The sequence below is a fragment of the Harpia harpyja genome, chromosome 18, assembly GCF_026419915.1.
Source record: "Harpia harpyja isolate bHarHar1 chromosome 18, bHarHar1 primary haplotype, whole genome shotgun sequence".
NCBI classification, from domain to species: Eukaryota; Metazoa; Chordata; class Aves; order Accipitriformes; family Accipitridae; genus Harpia; species Harpia harpyja.
The window spans coordinates 3,438,664-3,456,985 of record NC_068957.1 but is presented as its reverse complement, the minus strand read 5'-3'; the positions used below and the strand labels follow the sequence as shown (position 1 = coordinate 3,456,985).

The 18,322-nt window shown below is 42.4% G+C and overlaps 1 protein-coding gene across 8 annotated transcripts in view; it reads left to right on the top strand.

Annotated features, from left to right (window-relative positions):
• ATRX (ATRX chromatin remodeler) overlaps positions 1 to 12,183 on the top strand; it is an 89,472-nt gene extending 77,289 nt beyond the window's left edge. For all 8 annotated transcript variants that reach the window (XM_052813327.1, XM_052813326.1, XM_052813325.1 and 5 more), the window contains 5 exons: positions 5,182 to 5,331; positions 6,540 to 6,665; positions 7,586 to 7,681; positions 8,250 to 8,378; positions 9,219 to 12,183. In XM_052813327.1, coding sequence (XP_052669287.1) covers positions 5,182 to 5,331; positions 6,540 to 6,665; positions 7,586 to 7,681; positions 8,250 to 8,378; positions 9,219 to 9,497 — 780 coding nt within the window. In that variant the 3' untranslated portion in view covers positions 9,498 to 12,183. The remainder of the gene's footprint in view (positions 1 to 5,181; positions 5,332 to 6,539; positions 6,666 to 7,585; positions 7,682 to 8,249; positions 8,379 to 9,218) is intronic.
• Positions 12,184 to 18,322: the final 6,139 nt, after the last annotated feature.

Genomic DNA, 18,322 nt, shown 5'->3' with positions numbered 1-18,322 from the left:
TCAGTAGCTGTCATCATGTAAAGTATTGCTTGCAATTTGGGCTTTGGGCAGGGAGTCTGAGAGTAGGAGTAAAGTCTGTCCTGTAAGGCCATCAAATATGCCTGAGTGGTGAGTTATTGTGAATGAATCCTGGGTAGTTCAGCCAAGGAAAAATGCCAAGCGATTAGTTAGATTTAGGGTGACTTCTCTGCTGATTTGGCATTGACCTGCCTTGCCTGGCTGAGTAGTGCTTAGTGCCAAGGTAGAAAACTGTCACAAGGGTGTTTATATTGGAGAACTCTGTTTCATTTGGTACTTATGTTTACTATTTTGATGATCCCACTTTTTTCTAATTATTTTTAGCTGCATTTGTCTTCCCTGTGAAGCTCAGCTGGTTTGGATATTTTATTTTCATTTTATCCACAGTTAGGTTCTTGCTTTGCACATAAAACTGAGCTAGTCCAGTAGTTGCAGTGACTCCTTCCTTGACTCCTGTGATCTGTTTAATTGAATTGTGGCTCATGCCTTATTTATAATATCGTAAGTTTAACTTTTATGTTTTATTTCCTATTCTGTCTTTTTTTCGTCTGTCCATTTCTCTACAATACTATATAAACAATCAAAAGCAAGTATCGTCTGTAGGAGATACTGCAGTGGATGTTACTCTCTAAATTGTGCAAGATTATTCATTCAGAAAGTTAACTATTCCTTATTTCAGTGTAGTTTTAGCAGAGGTGCGTGATTTAGCTTTATAGTTATAAAACTTCTTAAAAATTAAATGAATTTAACAACACACTTGGAGCATATTTTTTTTTAAAGTTGATTAAAAAGACTATTGATACGCTTATGAAAACCTTTTATTGTAACATCGATTAATTACACAGCATTTGGAGATTAAAATTTTCTTTAAGATCATGTTGCATGATATTCCAGTGCTCTGTTCATGGTAAGTCCAGCACACCCAACCTGATCTGCGCAGCTCTTAGCTGGAAACAAAGGCCACTAAAACTTTACCTGTATTACTCTTCCATCATTGAGCTGTCTGCCCCTTGCTTACAAAGACTGGGCTGCTCCTTTATAATTACCAGCAAAGCAAAATAGACATTTAGGCTAAAAGAAGGCTTTAGTTCTGTCTGTTACAGGTTTTGTGTATAATTGTCTCTCTTTGTCTTCAGGCCTCTTTTACATCTTCAAAGCATAATCTGTTGAACAATGTTATCGCTGTGTAATTTTACTGTTGTGCAGAGACAGTAAGGTAAGGGATTACGTTTGTAATCCTCAGCATTGGTGTGAAATGCCCAGTAAGAACGCATAAATATACTAAAAGTGTCAAGTGGAGATATAGCCGGGCTCTGAAAGAACAGATTCCTCAGAACATGGGCAAAAAGATGTTTGAAAATATGCTTTTTAGACTTGGCCCCTTCCAAGCATGCTTTTTAGAGGGAGTTCTGAATAGGAATTTGGTGAAATGTTCTCCATCTTTTCTTCAACCATCTAAGCATGAATGCGGAAAAACCGGGAGGGATGATAGGTTTTCTGCTGGATGTCTGCTCAGTCAGAGAACTTCTTGACTTCAGTGACACCTCACAGCAGGAAGGTTCTTTAGGTATGCAGCCAGGAATCATGTATGTTGAGGAAGAGTGATTCAGAGCTGAGCATTAGGGTTCTTCTTGTAACTCCTAGTTTTAACACACTATTCAACTTCTTCGATGTAAGGAAAAAATGTTTTTTAATTCTTTTGCTTCTAATGGGTTAGGAAAATTCATTCTATATTGTTTTAAAAGTCAGAAGTAAAGCTGTTATGTGAGTGAAGAAACAAATACTACTTGATTTTTAAAACATATCCTTGAGAATTTTGTTCTTGCAATAATCCAAGTTTCAAAGACCAGTTTTCTTAGAAAGCGTTGTTAGGGGGGAGGGAGATGTTGAATGTTGCTATTTTATATAAAAAGCCACACAGCTAATGTGCAGTAAGTAGCTTTCCTGGAAGCTTATCAAAGTTTCATGTCAACTTTTAATTTTAGCAGCAGTTTTTTGCCCTTTGCAGTCTGAACAAGACCTTCAGGTTGCCGAGGAGTGCTGAGGAGCCAGTGTGTACAGTTCTTGGGGGGAAAAAATGCCTATTGCACTACAACCGTAACTTCATAGTGCCATTTCTTTGCCCTTACCCCTCTGAAACAGCTTCTACGTCTTGAACAATGTAAATACTTGGTTTTAACAGAATATTTTTATGAACGTTGTTCACATGAATTGCTAAATTAGTCTTACCTTCTACTGCTTGATTTTATTCGTCTGCTATCCCTGCAGAGTTGAAAAGGACTACTTTAGAAATTCAGTCCAAAGAAGGCGTAACAGGTGTCTTAAGACTGACTAATCACTCAGTCAAATTTGCTGTATTTAAGTATAGAAATAATTACTGTATATAGACCATGAGCTTCATGCAAATGTAGTGCCTCATTATCTAACACAGACTAAAGGCATAAGCAGGTTTTGCTATTATTTCTGTAGAGTAGGAATTCAAAAGGAAAAGATGGTGTGAAGTGAGAAAATTCTGTTTAATGTATTATGATTGTATTTCGGGTGTTACATTTTACTTTGAATTTAATAGTGGATCTGGAGTCTTTTTTTAAATCAAGATGAATTATGACTGGGCTGGTGGTTTGGGTTTTTTTAAAGTAGCTTCTCACAGACTCTTAACACAGCTCCTGAAGGATTGTATACTGGGGTAGACTTGGCTGATACGTAGCTAATGGGAAAAAGTTTTTTCACCACAAATACTGATAGCCGGACTCAGTGATAAGTGCAATACTTGTGGCTTACCTTGGGCAGTGCAGTACGTATTTCAGAGCAGTGTATGTGAGGTGGGGGCTGGACAAAGACAAAATGGGGGACGCTGTGAGTCCCTCGGAGCTGGCACAATTGTACCCTCTGTTCCTTGCTTATTCTTCGGAGATCAGAGTGTTCAGTGGATTAGAGTGGCAGTCACATTTTTATGTGAAATGAAAACTTGGCTCAGTTGCGGTCATGTAATGCAGATTGGAAAAGCAGATTAAAATAATAGTTCAGATTCAGTTGGATATAGTATATCATTATTTTATACTACCTCAGGACATAGCCAGGGCATGTGTTTTACTGTAGTTCCGTACTAGGGGACAATTTTCTGAATTTTGGAACGCTGTTGATCTCAGAAGAATTTGCTGCTTATTTAAATTTATTTTTATTTTTAACCTTGGTATTAAATGCACAATTGGTTGAGAAAAACTTGTTTATGAATTACAACATAACTCCCATTCCTTCATGGAGGATTTGCTTTCTAATACATTTATCTCTCTATAGCATTTTATTTACATCAGGATTTTAAAAAGAAAAACCTTTTTTTAAAATTTAGAACCTTTTTTTGGTATCTCTTCATTTTTTCATTATCACCAGGATTTCATCTTAAAGCTTATAAACCAATTGATAATCATTGTTCTATCAACAAGCTAAACAAATGAAAAGGAATACTTATTCTGATGATTTTGTGTGTGTGTGTGTGTGTAAGGTGAATTTATTAATTTTTTCATTGTAAAATTAAACAAACTAAATAGCAGTACCTTCCATATCCCAGTTTTCAAGCTCCATCATTAAAGTTAATGCAGAATAAAGTTTAGACAAAGAAAAGCAAACACACAGTTGGATGTAATTTAAACCACATTTTGAAGACTGTGTTGGCTAAGTGAGTGTGGATTATATTCCAGTATTGTTTTCAATAATAGTGTTACCATGGAAATTAATGCATATGCATGTCCACACACTGATGTACAGCTACGGTATGCTGAGAGTGCTTTAATTGTGTTAGCTTACTTTTGTAATATCTTCTTGACTTCTTCATTCACTTCCTCTAGATGTTTTCATCATATCCTATTGCATCCTTTTTCTCTTTCTGCCTTCTCTCCCACCACCCCAAAAATACCATTATTTGTTCCTTGCGTCCATTAGTCATGCAGCTATTACATTGAATGTTTTGTTGCAGAGCTGGTGATGAAAGCATTGATTCCAGTTTAGGGAGACCAGATAGTAGAATAATGAAACAAAAGACTAGCTTAAATAATTGGTTAACATAATTGAGTTTTAAACACACACAGAAACAAACAGCTTTCTGTTGTGACAACACTACTGGTCAGGACTTCCACATGCAGTTCCCAGTGCTGTTGCAAAAATCTGTTTGCTTGTGGGTACAAGCCATTTTTTCCAATCATTGTTCTATCTAGATTATAAAATGTCAGGGTGGGACAGTTTATATTCCTGTTTTTATGCGTGCCTAGCAGAATAAGGGCATGATGTGGAGTGGGCCTGTAGGTATTCATATAATTCTACTGCAAAAAGTATATTCAGTGTATTCACTGTCATTGGTTTCAGGAGCGGTCCAAAAGTTCAATGAGATACTGGTTTTGTATTATGAATCTTAGAGTGAATGCTGAGCTACATTGGAGCTTTCTGTTATGTACATACTTATATATAAAAACCACAGATATATGTATACAAAATGTTAGTATGCCTGTGAACAAAATCTTCACAGTAGTTCGTCATTATAAAGGACATTGTCAATATTTCAGTTAACCTTAAAAGCAATTAAGCATTAGGGGTTTTGTGGAATATAGAGGTCTAAATTGCAACCTGCTGATCAAATCCGGTTCATAACAGTGATTTGACCTTTCTTAGTCCAGACGGGTGGGGAACTATTTATCTCGACATGTATCTTAACAGTTTTAAGAAAGCAGCCTTTTCTGTTGAATGCTGATGGACAGTTGATGGACCAAAGTACTACTTAGTGTTTTAAATCCAGTAGAGGTGCTCTTTATATATTGTAGATGCAGATTATTGGTAGGTCCTCTCAGGTATCCAGCCTAAGCAAAGGAAAAATCATTGAGCACATTCCATTCTTTTTAGGTTCTTAAACTGCATTTATTGTTGTGGAATCTGAGTGCATTCCTGTGGTTCATTAAGTGATTGGACTGTCGTCTCTGTAACAGATTGTTAATCCATTACGCTCCCTCTGAGGAAAATTGTACTATTAAATTATTTTTTAATTTTGTTTCGCTGTGAAGTGCTCTGAGCTGCTATTTGTGAAATTGGGTCAAAGCAGTAAGTTAGGCATGCATGAAGAGTACATATAGTAGAGCTACTGAGTGACTTCTCATTTTATCCTCTTCATTTGAACAGGATACAATTCTGGCAGAATTGCTTCAAATCAATAAAGAATATATAGTTGGATATCACGAACATGATTCACTCCTGGACCATAAGGAGGAAGAGGAACTCACTGAAGAAGAAAGGAAGGCAGCATGGGCAGAATATGAAGCAGAAAAGAAGGTAAAGCTATCGAATCACGTTTACATATATGAAAATAACCTTTCCAGATTTAAGTACCACTTGCCTTCTCAGCTTTTTGGGGGGAAATTAATTTTGTTACAGGCCAAGAAATGGATATGTAAAGCAATTTTTGACATATGAAAAATGGAGATACCGTGTCTTGTTTGCTCTTTCGATGCTGGTCTTCTGTGTGTATTTTCTTTGTTACTGTCCTTTAAAAGTTACTTTTTCCTTTTACACACACATTTTTTTTCTATTTCATAATAAAACTCAACTCATGTCCTGTGTGATACCTCTCTTTTGCTGTTTGAGGGAATTTCTAGCTGCATTAAAGGTATACAATTGATTCCAGAATTTTTTGCCACGATCCCACAAACATATAAGCATCTTCCAGAAAGGACCTAAGAGCTTGCTTTTTTTTTTTTCCTATTATTCCCTGTGTCTTGTTTATTTGATATTTAAGTAGGTGGCAGAATGAAGAAAATTGTAAATTGGCTACAGGTTTGGGATTTTTTTACTGTAAAAGGAATGTGATAACTTGGTGTAACTGGAGTCTAATAGCAGAAAATTCCTGGAAAGTCAAAGTTTGGTATTCAGATTTGATCAGTAATCTGAAAGTACAAAAAGTGGATGTATAAATTGCTACTGACCATCTTGCGTGAACAAATGACAAATGAAATGGAGTGCTGGGAGAAGGTTTTGTGAGGGAGAAGAAATAGGAAGATGTAATACAGTAAGCATGGAAGCTGCCCTATGAGAAATCCATATGGGAGATGAGCTTTATATTTGTGCTAATAAATTATGCATTTAACTTCTTCAAAATTAGCTTACAGTCAGGTCAAACTCAACATTAAGTAGCAGGTTTGCAATATAAAGAATGCATCTTAAACAACTTAAGATACACTAATAAGCCTTGGTCTTTTTTTTTTTTTTTTTTTCTTTAGTAGACCAAATAATTATAATTAAGCTAAACTCCAGTATTACTCAAGACTAGAACTTAGGTTCCTCTGTGATCAGAATGCCCTTCTGAATTGAGGTTCGGAAAGGATCTTCAGTTTGCTGAGATAGGTTAGCCTTCATGCGCAGTGTACAGTGCTTGTAGTCTTCTTTAAGGGCTGATTTGTCTGCGTATGGTATTTTGTGAGTTATTATGGAAGACCATGAATTATCAGAGTTATTAAAATATAAGTGCATTTTGTGTTTTTAAGGGCTTGACTATGCGTTTCAACATGCCAACTGGGACCAATATGCTTCCCACAAATTTCAACTCTCAAACACCATATATTCCTTTCAATTTGGGTGCTCTATCAGCAATGAGTAATCAACAGCTGGAGGTAAGTAGCAATCCAAGTAGTGTAACATGGCTGTGTTGCTGCAAGCATGCATGGTTTTTTCTGTCACAAATAATGGATAATGTCATTCTTAAATATCTTGATATTTATGTAATTGTATCCTATTTTTAGTAGGGTTTGTGTGTGTGTGTGTGTGTGTGTAGCTACACTGAAGTCTGACTTGTATGGATATGAACCTATACCTGTGTAGTGTCTCAGGATTCTGGAAGTTTAACTGCATTCTTTGCAGACCTTAATTACCACATCTAGCTTTCTACCTTCATCTGTCTTCTGTCCGAGAAGGAGTGGGAGAGAGAGGAACGCATGCTCTGTTCCTCAGTTATCTCAGGTCTTGGTTTGCCATCGTAGCTGAAGTAGCTGAGGACGTTTCTTCCTAACAAGATGCCAGGCTGTAAAGTGCAGGAGTTGAAGCACAGTTGTCTTACAGTACCTACTAGTGTCTGGTGAGGCTCTAACAAAGTCTGCAAATCAGGGGGACCTGTGTTAGATACACCTGAAGAATAATACACAGTGTGCCAGTATTATGCTAAAATAGATAATTTAGCATAATAGATAACGCTTTGAGCACATAGAATGAGTTGAAACTGTAACGTCGTTGAAGTCAGTATCGCAGAAAATTTGCCTGGGTAGAAATGTAGCACTCCTGTGATGATCTGAAAACCTTTGGGTGCAAAACCAGTTTTTTATAAATATTGTCTACTGTACAAATTGACAGATTTATACATGCTGTTCAACTACTCCATGCTGAAATTCAGTTGTGTGGAAGCTTAGACTCACTGACTTGTGCAAATGGAGCGAAAAAAGGTGCACAAGGCAAAGATGAAGAAAACTTGTAAAAGGTCGGCAAAGAAATGTGTTCTTTGTATCTGTGCTTTATAATTAATTTTGTGGTGTTTTCTCAGGACCTTATTAATCAAGGAAGAGAGAAAGTTGTGGAAGCAACCAACAGTGTAACTGCAGCAAGAATTCAGCCCCTTGAAGACATCATTTCAACCATAGTGAGTGAAATGGATAACTGTAGGTTTAGATCGGGAGATGGGAAAACGTTAAACATTCATCAGGCAAAGAAATTACTATTGTATATGGTCATTCAGCTAATTAATTGCATTATTAATGAATATAATTTCCAGTTTGTATTGACCTTTATCCCTGCAGCTTGCAGTAACCCTTAATGGTACCTAGATGACACAGAGCCTTAGAGAACTAGCAGCTTAGATCCATAATTATTTGCCATGCTCTGAAAATGCTGATTTTCTACAAATAAGAATAATAATTATACACAAATAAGATGTATTTCTTATATCTTGTCCTTATCTGTCTGTCTTGGGCTGCCACATTTCTCACTTGCTCCCAATAATCTAGAGGCGTATTAACCTTAATTAGCAGTTAGAAGAACTAATAACTCATAGTTCTGATTCTGGTGAAGTATAATTTTTGCATTTACTGGAAATTGGGCTGTGTTTTAACTCTTGATGTAACTCTGAATGTAATGCAAGACCTCAGTTACCATTACGCTTCTGTTAAAATGACTGGTGCCAAGAAGGTTTTGGTTTTTTTCCTTTTCAGTGGAAAGAAAATGTAACACTCACAGAGAGCCAAGTACAGGCCCTGGCACTAAGCAGACAGGCAAGCCAGGAGCTTGATGTCAAGCGCCGAGAAGCCATCTATAATGATGTCCTGACTAAACAACAAATGGTAAAATATCTAGTATTTGATTGACTGTCCATGTTTGAACTGGGATGTTGAGTATGGACTTTGCATGTGTGTGTTCATAAACTAGAAGTGTATCTTTAGGAACATAAATAGGTACTTCCAGAATGCGTGTTTCAACGGGTCACGTATTTGCTGGCATTGTGTGATGGTGTATGTGACGTAACATCAGGAGATGGTGACTTCTGCAGTGTGTTGGATCGCATGGCTCAGCTTCATCGAAGGAGACTCCATGAGAAGTTCACTTACAAAAAACATACTCGCCAGATTTTTCTGTCGAAGTAGTTTGCTTGAAGGTCATGAGGCTTAAAGAGAAATCTGATTCCCAGATCTCAGAAAGCAACTTCCAAAACACACATCTTGGAAAGTATCGGAGTGGTTTTTTGGCTTAGAATTATTTTGCAAAACCTGAAAGTTGCCCAGATTATGTCAATGGGAAGAGTTTTCTCTTAGGCAAACAAACATTTAGCGACAGTCTGCGTGCAGGACTTTCAAAGGGAAGATAAATGGTACCTGACAAATAATGTTGTAACTTATACCTGGGAATAATTTCACAGTATAGTGCATGTTGCCGTAGCAACTTACCTAAATGCTGCATGTGATACAATAGGCAAGTCATTAAGAGAACTTAGCCCTAAATGGTGTTACTAAATGGTTTCTACAGTAATCAGCTTGTGAATACCATCACATTAGTGATGGTGATAACAATGGTGCTTTTTTCCTTCAGCCACGCTATCCCTAACAAATTGATTTTAACTCTGAACTTGATACTTGCAGCATTGAGACGGGTCATGCACTTACAACAGCTCTACTTTCCCTTCACAGTTAATCAGTTGCGTTCAGAGGATACTTATGAACAGAAGACTACAGCAGCAGTACAATCAGCAGCAACAGCAGCAGATGTCTTACCAGCAAGCAGCAATGAGTCATCTCATGATGCCAAAGCCTCCAAATTTAATCATGAATCCTTCCAACTACCAACAGATAGATATGAGAGGAATGTATCAGTCAGTGTCTGGTGGTATGCAGCCACCACCATTACAACGAGCACCACCCCCAATGAGAGGCAAAAATCCAGGGCCTTCCCAAGGGAAATCAATGTGATTTTGCACTAAAAGCCTAAAGGATTGTTAAAATCAGAGAAAGAACTTTTATTTTTTTAGGAATCAATGGCTTAACAGAACTCAACTGTAAAAAAAAAATAAAAAAAAATAAATAAATAGTTCGGTTGGTCCCCTTAAATGCCATGTTCCATATTAGTGTTTCAGCTTTGTTTAAATAGGACATAATGTTCTCCCTGTTGTCAGTGATGTTGCCTAGAATCTTCTTACATATGTTGAGTACAGGAGATAACAAGTTGTTTTCAGTGAAAACAAGTCCTCCCATAACAGTAGCATCTCCGCAGGTTTCCTGTCTAAACTCCTATGCTTGCTTTTAGTAGCTGCGAAGCTGTCATCAAATTTGAGAAGCTTAGGAAGGACTGCAGGTCTGTATGTTTCAGTGTACCATATGTGAATTGTAAACAGCTGAGTTCTTGATTAGAGTTGATTCCTCAAATTATGGAATACTTTTCTGCTTACCCATTTCTTTATATTAGTGGGAATATTATAACAGAAATAGTCTAGTTTCCTTTTGACTGAGGTCTGGACTCACACTATATCATCTATGCTGAATGAAACAGGAACTGAAAATACTCTTTGAAACAGAATTGAGTGCAATATTCTTAAATACTACTGCTCTGAAACTTTTGAGTCATGCAGTTATATAGAAACTGTGTATACAGCCTTAAATAGTGACTTGGGGAAGGTGATTGTTCTTCCCTAGTCTTCTGCCATTTTTTATTTTCAGTTTTATGTGATGGAGTAACAAGTGGTGATCTTAGAGGTGGAGATGTTTTTCCTTCACAGGCTAATTTACTCTATGCGGAGTCCAATACAAAGTACATTTCTGTTAACTCCTTAATGCTGGTGCTACTGTCTTTTCCCATTGCCGGCAATGGGAGACGGGCCAAGAAAATTGAATTCCTGGTATTTGGGGGGTTAAAGTAGTGATGGTGGCCAGGGTCAAACCCTGTTACATAAACAACTTCAAAATGGCAGAACCATTGCTGATTTAAAATCGATAACAAAGAAAGTGCTGTAGCAACTTCCAGAGCTGCCAGAACAGTGAAATAACTTTTCCTCTATTAGGTAAGAGTTTTCGTTATGCACTCCTCCCTGTTCCCTTTCATTTGTGTGAAAACATGATTTAGTACACAAAGAGCTTGATTTTTTTTTTTCGTTTTGGTTTGTTGGTTTTTTTGTTTTGTTTTGTTTTAACGTAGACCAGAGACAAATTTCTGGTTTATTATATATCATTAGCACTCTCTTTACCCACACTTTTTGTGCTTGTGAAGATCTAATTAAATACAAATAGGGCTTTTCTTTGACTATAGTTTGCTTGATTCTTTCCCCCACCAAAAAAAGTTCATAATCTGGGGGTAAAAGTAAGTGACGGGAACATTTGAGGCAATGGTGTATCGACTACAGAGAACTCTGGAGAACTGAGCGGATGGAGGCATTTGCTCCAGATATTGCTGGACTCTTCTGACTTGCTGACATGAACTAAAATTATTTTGGTTTCTGGAAAGTTTCTTGCAGGAGTTTGAGTTCTTGCCCTGAATGGACAAGTGGGTTTTGCATCTAAATATGCAAATCTTACGCGATACTTCATTTTGTGATTGAAACTTGGTTTGTGATCTGAACAGAGCTTGTGATCTGTTGCAAAACCAGCTAACAAGTTGCTGTCTTGGACTCTTTTATTACAAGATACCACAAAAGAACCTCAGTATGTTCTAGTGCTTTGCCAGCTCTACAATTAAATTTAATTTGGGGGGAGGGGAGCAAAAAGAGACATACTCAGAATAGAAGAAACAAAACGTGAGACTTTGAGACAAACATTTGAAGGCAAATGTACTCTCGGCAACTCTCACCGATACTCCTACGTGTCGTGAATAAGAGAAATACTTTCTACCAAACCTGGGAATGTTCAATGGAGTTTTACAGTAACTCAAAGACTTAAATGTGGAAGTTTTAGGCAACATTTAAAGGCACATTTTTTTTCATTCTGGACAAAAGTATGGATAACAGAAGACTAATGCATAAGAAGAAATCAGAGATAAGCATTGAAATAAAACTTGGACCACTTTGCATACATGTTTCTCACTTGACATTTTAGCTGCATAACAATGTGCTTTGAGTATAACATCAAGCTTTAACAAATATTTAAAGACAGAACATACATCAATAAGATAATAAAAAGCTCATTTTTATATTTGTTTTAGATGTTTTAACTAGATGAAATGGCTTAAGATGACGAATAAAAATGTTGCTTGTAATACAGTTTTGCCTGCTAAATTCTCCACATTTTGTAACCTGTTTATTCCTTTGGATGTAAAGCGTTTTTGCTTAGTATTGTGATATTGTATATGTTTTGTCCCAGTTGTATAGTAATGTTTCAGTCCATCAACCAGCTTTGGCTGCTGAAATCATACAGCTGTGAAGACTTGCCTTTGTTTCTATTAGATGGCTTTTCAGTTCTGTATTAAATAATCTTAAGTACTATAGAAAAGGTGTCCCCTCTTCCTATAAGGCTGTTTTGTAATATATATAAGGACTGGAAATGTGTTTTTAAAGAGAAGAAGCATTCAAGTATGACGATATACTATCTGTGTTTTCACCATTCAAAGTGCTGTTTAGTAGTTGAAACTTAAACTATTTAATATCTCATTTAATAAAGTGACCAAAATACATCAACGTGCCTTGTGCTACATTCACAATACAGCGTTAACTCCGCAGGGATACAGGCCGAGAACGTGTCCTTTGAGAACAGCGCTGCGCTGTGAGTTTAAGCTCTCTTACTTTTTTTACACTGAGGTGCCTGTTACTGGATGTAGCCATTAATTTCATTTAGGGAAAATAGTTGTGGTCCAGGTTTTCAAATGATAAGAAATAATAGTAGCTTTTGCAGCCAGTCTGTCTGTTAAAAATGAAGAGTGAGTTATTCCTCAGCGATGATCAGTTGTTACGAGTGAGGTGAAGTTCTACTTGGGTCAAATTAGAATAAGCTACTTGTATGTTTTAAGCTCATGATTGTGCTTCTCCCTTTCTTAGTTATTAAATCCCACCTGGCAGGCAAAAAACTCCCTTTCCTACGCAAAAAAAATGGCGTGATGGTTGTGTTTTAAATCTGCCCCTACGTTCGTTCCCTGTACTTGAAGCTTTTTTTTTTTTTTTATGGCTCCTGGACAGTGCTGCAGCCACGTTACTGCCCTGGCTGGGTCTGCTGGGGGAGGTACAGCTGGGCTTGCCGGCAGCAGAGAAAGGGCAGATGCTGTGGAAATCGTGTCCAGTGTGAAAATAATCAAATTGTGTTGTAAGGGGCAGTGCGGGGAACGCGTTTTTAAATATCCCTGTAACTTTTAAGTTCGTTAAAAACTGAGAGAGGGCAGCGGGAGGCTTGTGCATGTGGTGGAGGCTGGATATCGGCTGTCTGTATCGGGCTGGGGAGCGTCCTGGGACGAGTCCCCTGTACAAAACGGGCCTGCAAGGTGCTCTGACGCTGAACAGTGACGTTTTGGTGTGTCGGGTGTTAAATGCTTACCCTGTGGGATTTCTTGTCCTTACCTTAAAAGCAGAACCACTGTGAGGAGGGTAAATAAGAGTCAATTCATCAGTTCAAGCAAAAGGAGTTTTGGAGTTGGATAAATTTTCACCATTTGTGGAAAGACAAGTGTCCGACAGCTGGAGATGTGTGGAAAAACGCTGGTGTTGCAGTATGGGCCACGTAAGCGTGCAGCGCCCGAACTTCCCTTCCCAGACCTGCTCCGGTGCCGAAAGAACCCGGCGCGCACCCTCTGTGCTGTAGAACGTACCCTGGAGCTGCGTCCCAGCCGCGAGCACCAGCGGGACTTCACCCCGGCGTCTCTTCGGGAGAGCTGTGCTGCCGTGAAAGGTCGAGAGCGAGCTGCGGCCTCGGAGGTGGTTTGGGTCTCGGAGGCATGCGTAAACCTTCGGCTGTCGCAGGCTGGGCGCTCCGCAGCGAAGGCTCTGGAGAAGCTCCGGGTCTGCCGTCTGCGCGCGGGATGAGTCCTTCATCCTTCTGTGTGGGACCGCGGGCCGCCTCCGTGCGTGCGGCCCCTGTGCAGCAGGCACGTAGAAAGCCATTTTTTCACCTGGTTGCAGCTCCTGTATCGGCTGTGCCCGGTGGTGAGGTGGCACGGCGGGGCGTGTGATGAAGGAGGGTGTTGGGAAAGGGGCTGAGGTCTGAAATGGGGATGCTGCTCTGGGGGGGAAGGTGAGCGCAGGGGGAGGTGGGGGTCACCCCTTGGGTCTGCGCTCGCTCGCTTTCGGGGTCTGATGTCAAACGCCACCTTGGCTTCGTGTTTAACGACTGGTGCGCGTGAAAACTATTTGAGATGCTGAATGTGGAACGGTAACGGATACCTGGGGCGTTAATCAAAGCCTAATCCAGTGGCGACAGCTACTTTTACAATTCGATTGCACAAAGCGTTTCTCATTTCCGTGGATTCTTGCTGATGCCCGTTAGCAGCAGTGCAGGTGGACACACGTGCTTGCTGTGTGGTGATCTGCTATGCTCAGTCACGGGCATCTTGGTGCTAAATACTTTCTGGTACAGTGAGGGAAGAGCCTGAGACTCCTCGGTGGAGCTGGCTTTGCAGGTCTCTTACTCAAACCCAGCCAGCGCAGGTGTGAGACTACATCCTCGGTATTTTCCATCATGAGAATTTAACACCTCTGAAGCAGTTACTTGCTTGGGGAAGAAAAAAAAAAAAAAATCAAGTTTTATGCTGCCTCTTGCATGACTTAGTCCTCTTGGTTTAAGTTCCTCTCTACAATCCCACCTCACACTGCCGTCTTGGCTGCTGGCGGTGCGTGGATCACAGGCCCTGGTGCTGGGTTTTGCTGTTTGTTCTCCCCTCCTGACTGCGGGTGTGTTTTGCCTTTACCTTAAAAGCAGGATCAGGGTCTGCATTTGTACAGCTTCAGCCACAGAAAGTGCTTTTCCCGTGGTGCTGCCTGTTGCGTTCCCTGCTCTGTCCCAGGAGCTGAGCTCTGTGCCTGTGTTTCTAACTGTATCTCCCTTGTCGATGGCTGTCTGGGGTGCCTATAGCACCTGGAGAAGCAGCACATCGCACCTACATTGCATGTTTGCCCATGAATTACTTTCAGCACAGGTCCCTGCTATGTTGTCAGCCCTCCAAGTCGTTTTCCAGCAAGGCCTTGGTGCTGTTTTGCTCTCCAAAGAGCAGAGAAATCATTTACTCTGATCTGCTGGTTGATAAATTATACTGATACCAGGTAACCCAAATAGTACTCTCGGTGTACTGTATGTCCTGTGGCTTAGGGGGAGCACTCAGTAACCTCACTTTATTTCCTCATAGCACCTTTGTCACGATAAAGCTTTCTGGATTGAGCTCAAGCTGGACTTGGCCCTGCAGACCGCTCCCCCCCCCCGCCCCGGGATGGCTGGTGTTTCAGCCAAACCCCCCCCCAAGCACGAGTTGACTCCAACTGTTGGGTTGTAGGAGAGGACATCGCCCTTTGGATGAGGTACCCGGGGTCATCTTCTACCACCAGCGCTATCCCAAGGGCTGCGGATCTCTTTGTCTCACCATCAACAAGAATTTCAGCCCTTCTCCTTCAGGGGTGCTCCGTCCCCGGATGCCCTTTCGGGAATGTCTCAGCCACGCTCCCGCATCTGCGACGCATCTCTCTGGATGTCCTGCCAGGTGGGGCAGCACCTAACCAGAAGAAGGGCACCTTCCCTGCCTTTTGGTGCTGAGTTTCTGGTCTCCTTCTGCAGTTTTGGGCTCTCCATCGCGTTCTCAAGTCTCTGGGGCCTCCGCTCCTTCCCTCCCACGGAGAAAGGAGCACTGAGCCCCATGTCCCACCCAGGAGAGCTCCCCGTGGGCAGCAGGGTGTCCGCGGGGACGTCCCTGAGGCCACGTGTGCATTGCCACTTGTAGGTCTGTCTCCTTGGCCCCCTCCGGGACCGTCCCCGTGCCTCGGATCACGCGCCAAAGCTGGGGAGACGGGCGTTTTTGCTGGGTTTGCGCTGTGCTGTGCTTGGCACCACGTTGGCCTCACGCAGAGGGTTTTCCTCTGTTTCTGCACCCCTCCGTAGCGAGACTCAAGAACTTGCCCATCTCTGCCGCCAACCTCCTCCCTCCTGCTTTGCAGAGCTGTTCCTGGGATAACGTTTCACTTACAACATGCCCACCCTTCTCGAGTGGAAGGAGAAGGGTTGAGAGCAATGCCTTTTGTCCTGTTTACTGTGGTTTCAGACCTGCGGCTTTTTGTATGTAAAACAGCACTGGGTGGTGAAGGGCACAGCAGGGTTTCTGCGGGACCGCAGCCACCCCCTGCACCAGCCGCCTTTGCGTTCCCTTTGGGAGCAGTTTTTCAGCTGGCTATTGTAACTTTGAAGCGCATGGAAACTATGTGAGCTGAGATCCCAAACACAGGTTGACATTTCCTTTTGCTAATTTAGGAGAGAGTCTCTCAGGTTGAAGCCTCGCAAATTTATTTTCCTCTAAAACTTTCCTAGCAGGAGTAGGGGAGCCCCTGGGACCCATCCGCCACCGCCGGAGCAGATGCACCTCGGCCAAGGCACCGTACGCTGTCCCGGCTGCGGGGTCCGTCTGCCAGGTCTGTAAAAGCCTCCGAGCTGAAGAAGCAGTCGGCGTCTCCAGTCGGCTTTTGCCGGGCAGAGCGGCAGCTGGTGGGGTAACGGCTGGACGTGGGGACAGGATGGAGAGGTGAACGTGTCCACGTGAAAACACCCACTGCGCATCACTGACTGCTCCCCCTGCCACTCAAAACGCAGCCAAAGTCTGCGGTTGTTAATTCTGCTGTTACTAAGCTCCCAGGTCAGTCAGATTCCTCATATCTTTAAGTATTTTGTTGAACCAGAACCAAACCCGGTAAATTCCTGCTGAAAGCAACCATTTGGGTGGGATTTAGCAATGCTGAATTCCCCCTTTAAAGAATGTCCCATATGGCAGATGACACCAACCTTTACCGAGGGGTTTCCAGTAAATTCTTCGTGGATTTTGTTGTTTGCAAGTATCGGTTTTTTGAACCCAGATGCCAAAAAGGTGTTTTACACCATCCCTCGCACCTGCGCATCCCTTGGCAGCAGGAGGCTCTGCTGATGCGGCTCTTCGATTCGGGTATCAGACAAACGAGTCCATCCCGCTGCCAAACCAGCTCCCTTTCGAGTTGGTAAAAGATGTACTTGGCATTGCTGAGGTCAGGTTTTGACCTTCATTTTGAAGAAGAGGAGCAGGATCTTAACCACTAATCTTCAAGCGCAATGCAAAGCCCTGGCTAGAGGGAGGCAGGATCATTCTGGGGGGCAGAGCGAAGCTCAAGGTCTGAGGGATTTCCCTTCGCGCAGGGGAAGGTCGAAAGTACAACTGCACTTTAGGACCCTTTTCCTGAGCGATCGCGCTCCTGACATGGTGGCTGAGGATGAGATGCTTCAGCAGTGACTCAGAGGAAGAAGGTAAATAAATACTTTTTACTTCAAACGCAGGATTAAATTCCTTCACGTCTGGATCATTCAAGGTAAAGCTCCTGTAATCTCCTCGTTGCGATCCGCAACCCGTCGTCTGGTGGCTGCTGGACCCACTGCGCGTGGTGCGGGAGCGGTTGGGGCAGCGAGGGGAGGTGGCAGGGACGCAGGAGGTGGCAGAGAGGGCAAGAGACGGCCGGGAGCGGAGCTGGGCACCAGGGCTGCTGCTCCGTTAGTGGCGCAGCTCGTGAAGAAGCTGGTGTGGATCATCACTAAGTGAGTGGATTCATCCTGGGAATTCATGGACTGAAGCCGAAGGAGCCGAGATTTTACCTCGATTGCTTTGCAAGGAGGAGGCTGAGAAACAATACTGTGAAAAATGCACTTGTGATAAGGAAAACCCCAACTCAAAGCCACTACATCTGTATTTGCACGTATTTTTGCACGCTCCGGAGAACCATGTTTCATACCAACCTCTCCTCTGTGCTGCAAAGTGCCTGTAGCAACTACAGTCTCCTGCTCCCACCATGTGCTAAAAACCCTCTCTGCTGATCATGAGGGAAAAAAATAAACTGGGATCATTTCTGGAAGCTTCCCCTGCAATTTTTGCGACATCCCAAGCCGGCAGCAAGGGCAGACGTGGCACAAGCGTCACTGAGGGCCTGTGCCGGCTGCTGGGGTGAGCTGCAGAGCAAAGCCTCCACCGTGAGCGTCCCCAGCCCGGCCAGCCTGACCCGAGAAGGACTGCGGCTCTCCGGCACAGCACCAGCAGCGGGTGGAAATGTGGGGCTGGCTCCAGGCTGCCAAAACGCTGGCAGGTTTGGCTGAGCCCAGCGGGAGGCAGGAGCTGCCCCAAGGCAGAGGAAAAGCGATGGGACTGCGGGACCAGGCAGCTTCTGCAGAGGAAAATGCCACGCAGCCATGAACGTCCAAGCACTGCCTGCAGGGATAAACTTCATGCATGGTAATTGCTTAAAAACGAGGTTTTTTTTTTAAATTGCTTTTGTTGCTTTCTACTTTTTCTTCGCTGATTTTCCATGATGCTTCAGGTAAGTCTCGTGTGAGATGTGGTGGTCTTACTGCAGGAATGATGGGTCCATTCAAACACTCGGCAGATGCTCCAAATGTTTCTCCGCTTGATTTTCGACAGGACAATTAATCCACAGTGGCTGCATCACCTGCCGAAGCGTCTCAGCTGCTGACGACTCACGCCGAGAGCTGCACCGGCGCTCGCGGGGCCGCAGAGGCGAGGGAGAGCCTGAGGACGCGGACTGTGCCTGCAAGGTTCCTCCTTCCGCAGCGATGGCGACGCACGTTCTGGGGCAATCCCGTCCGATGGCTGCGAAAGCAGA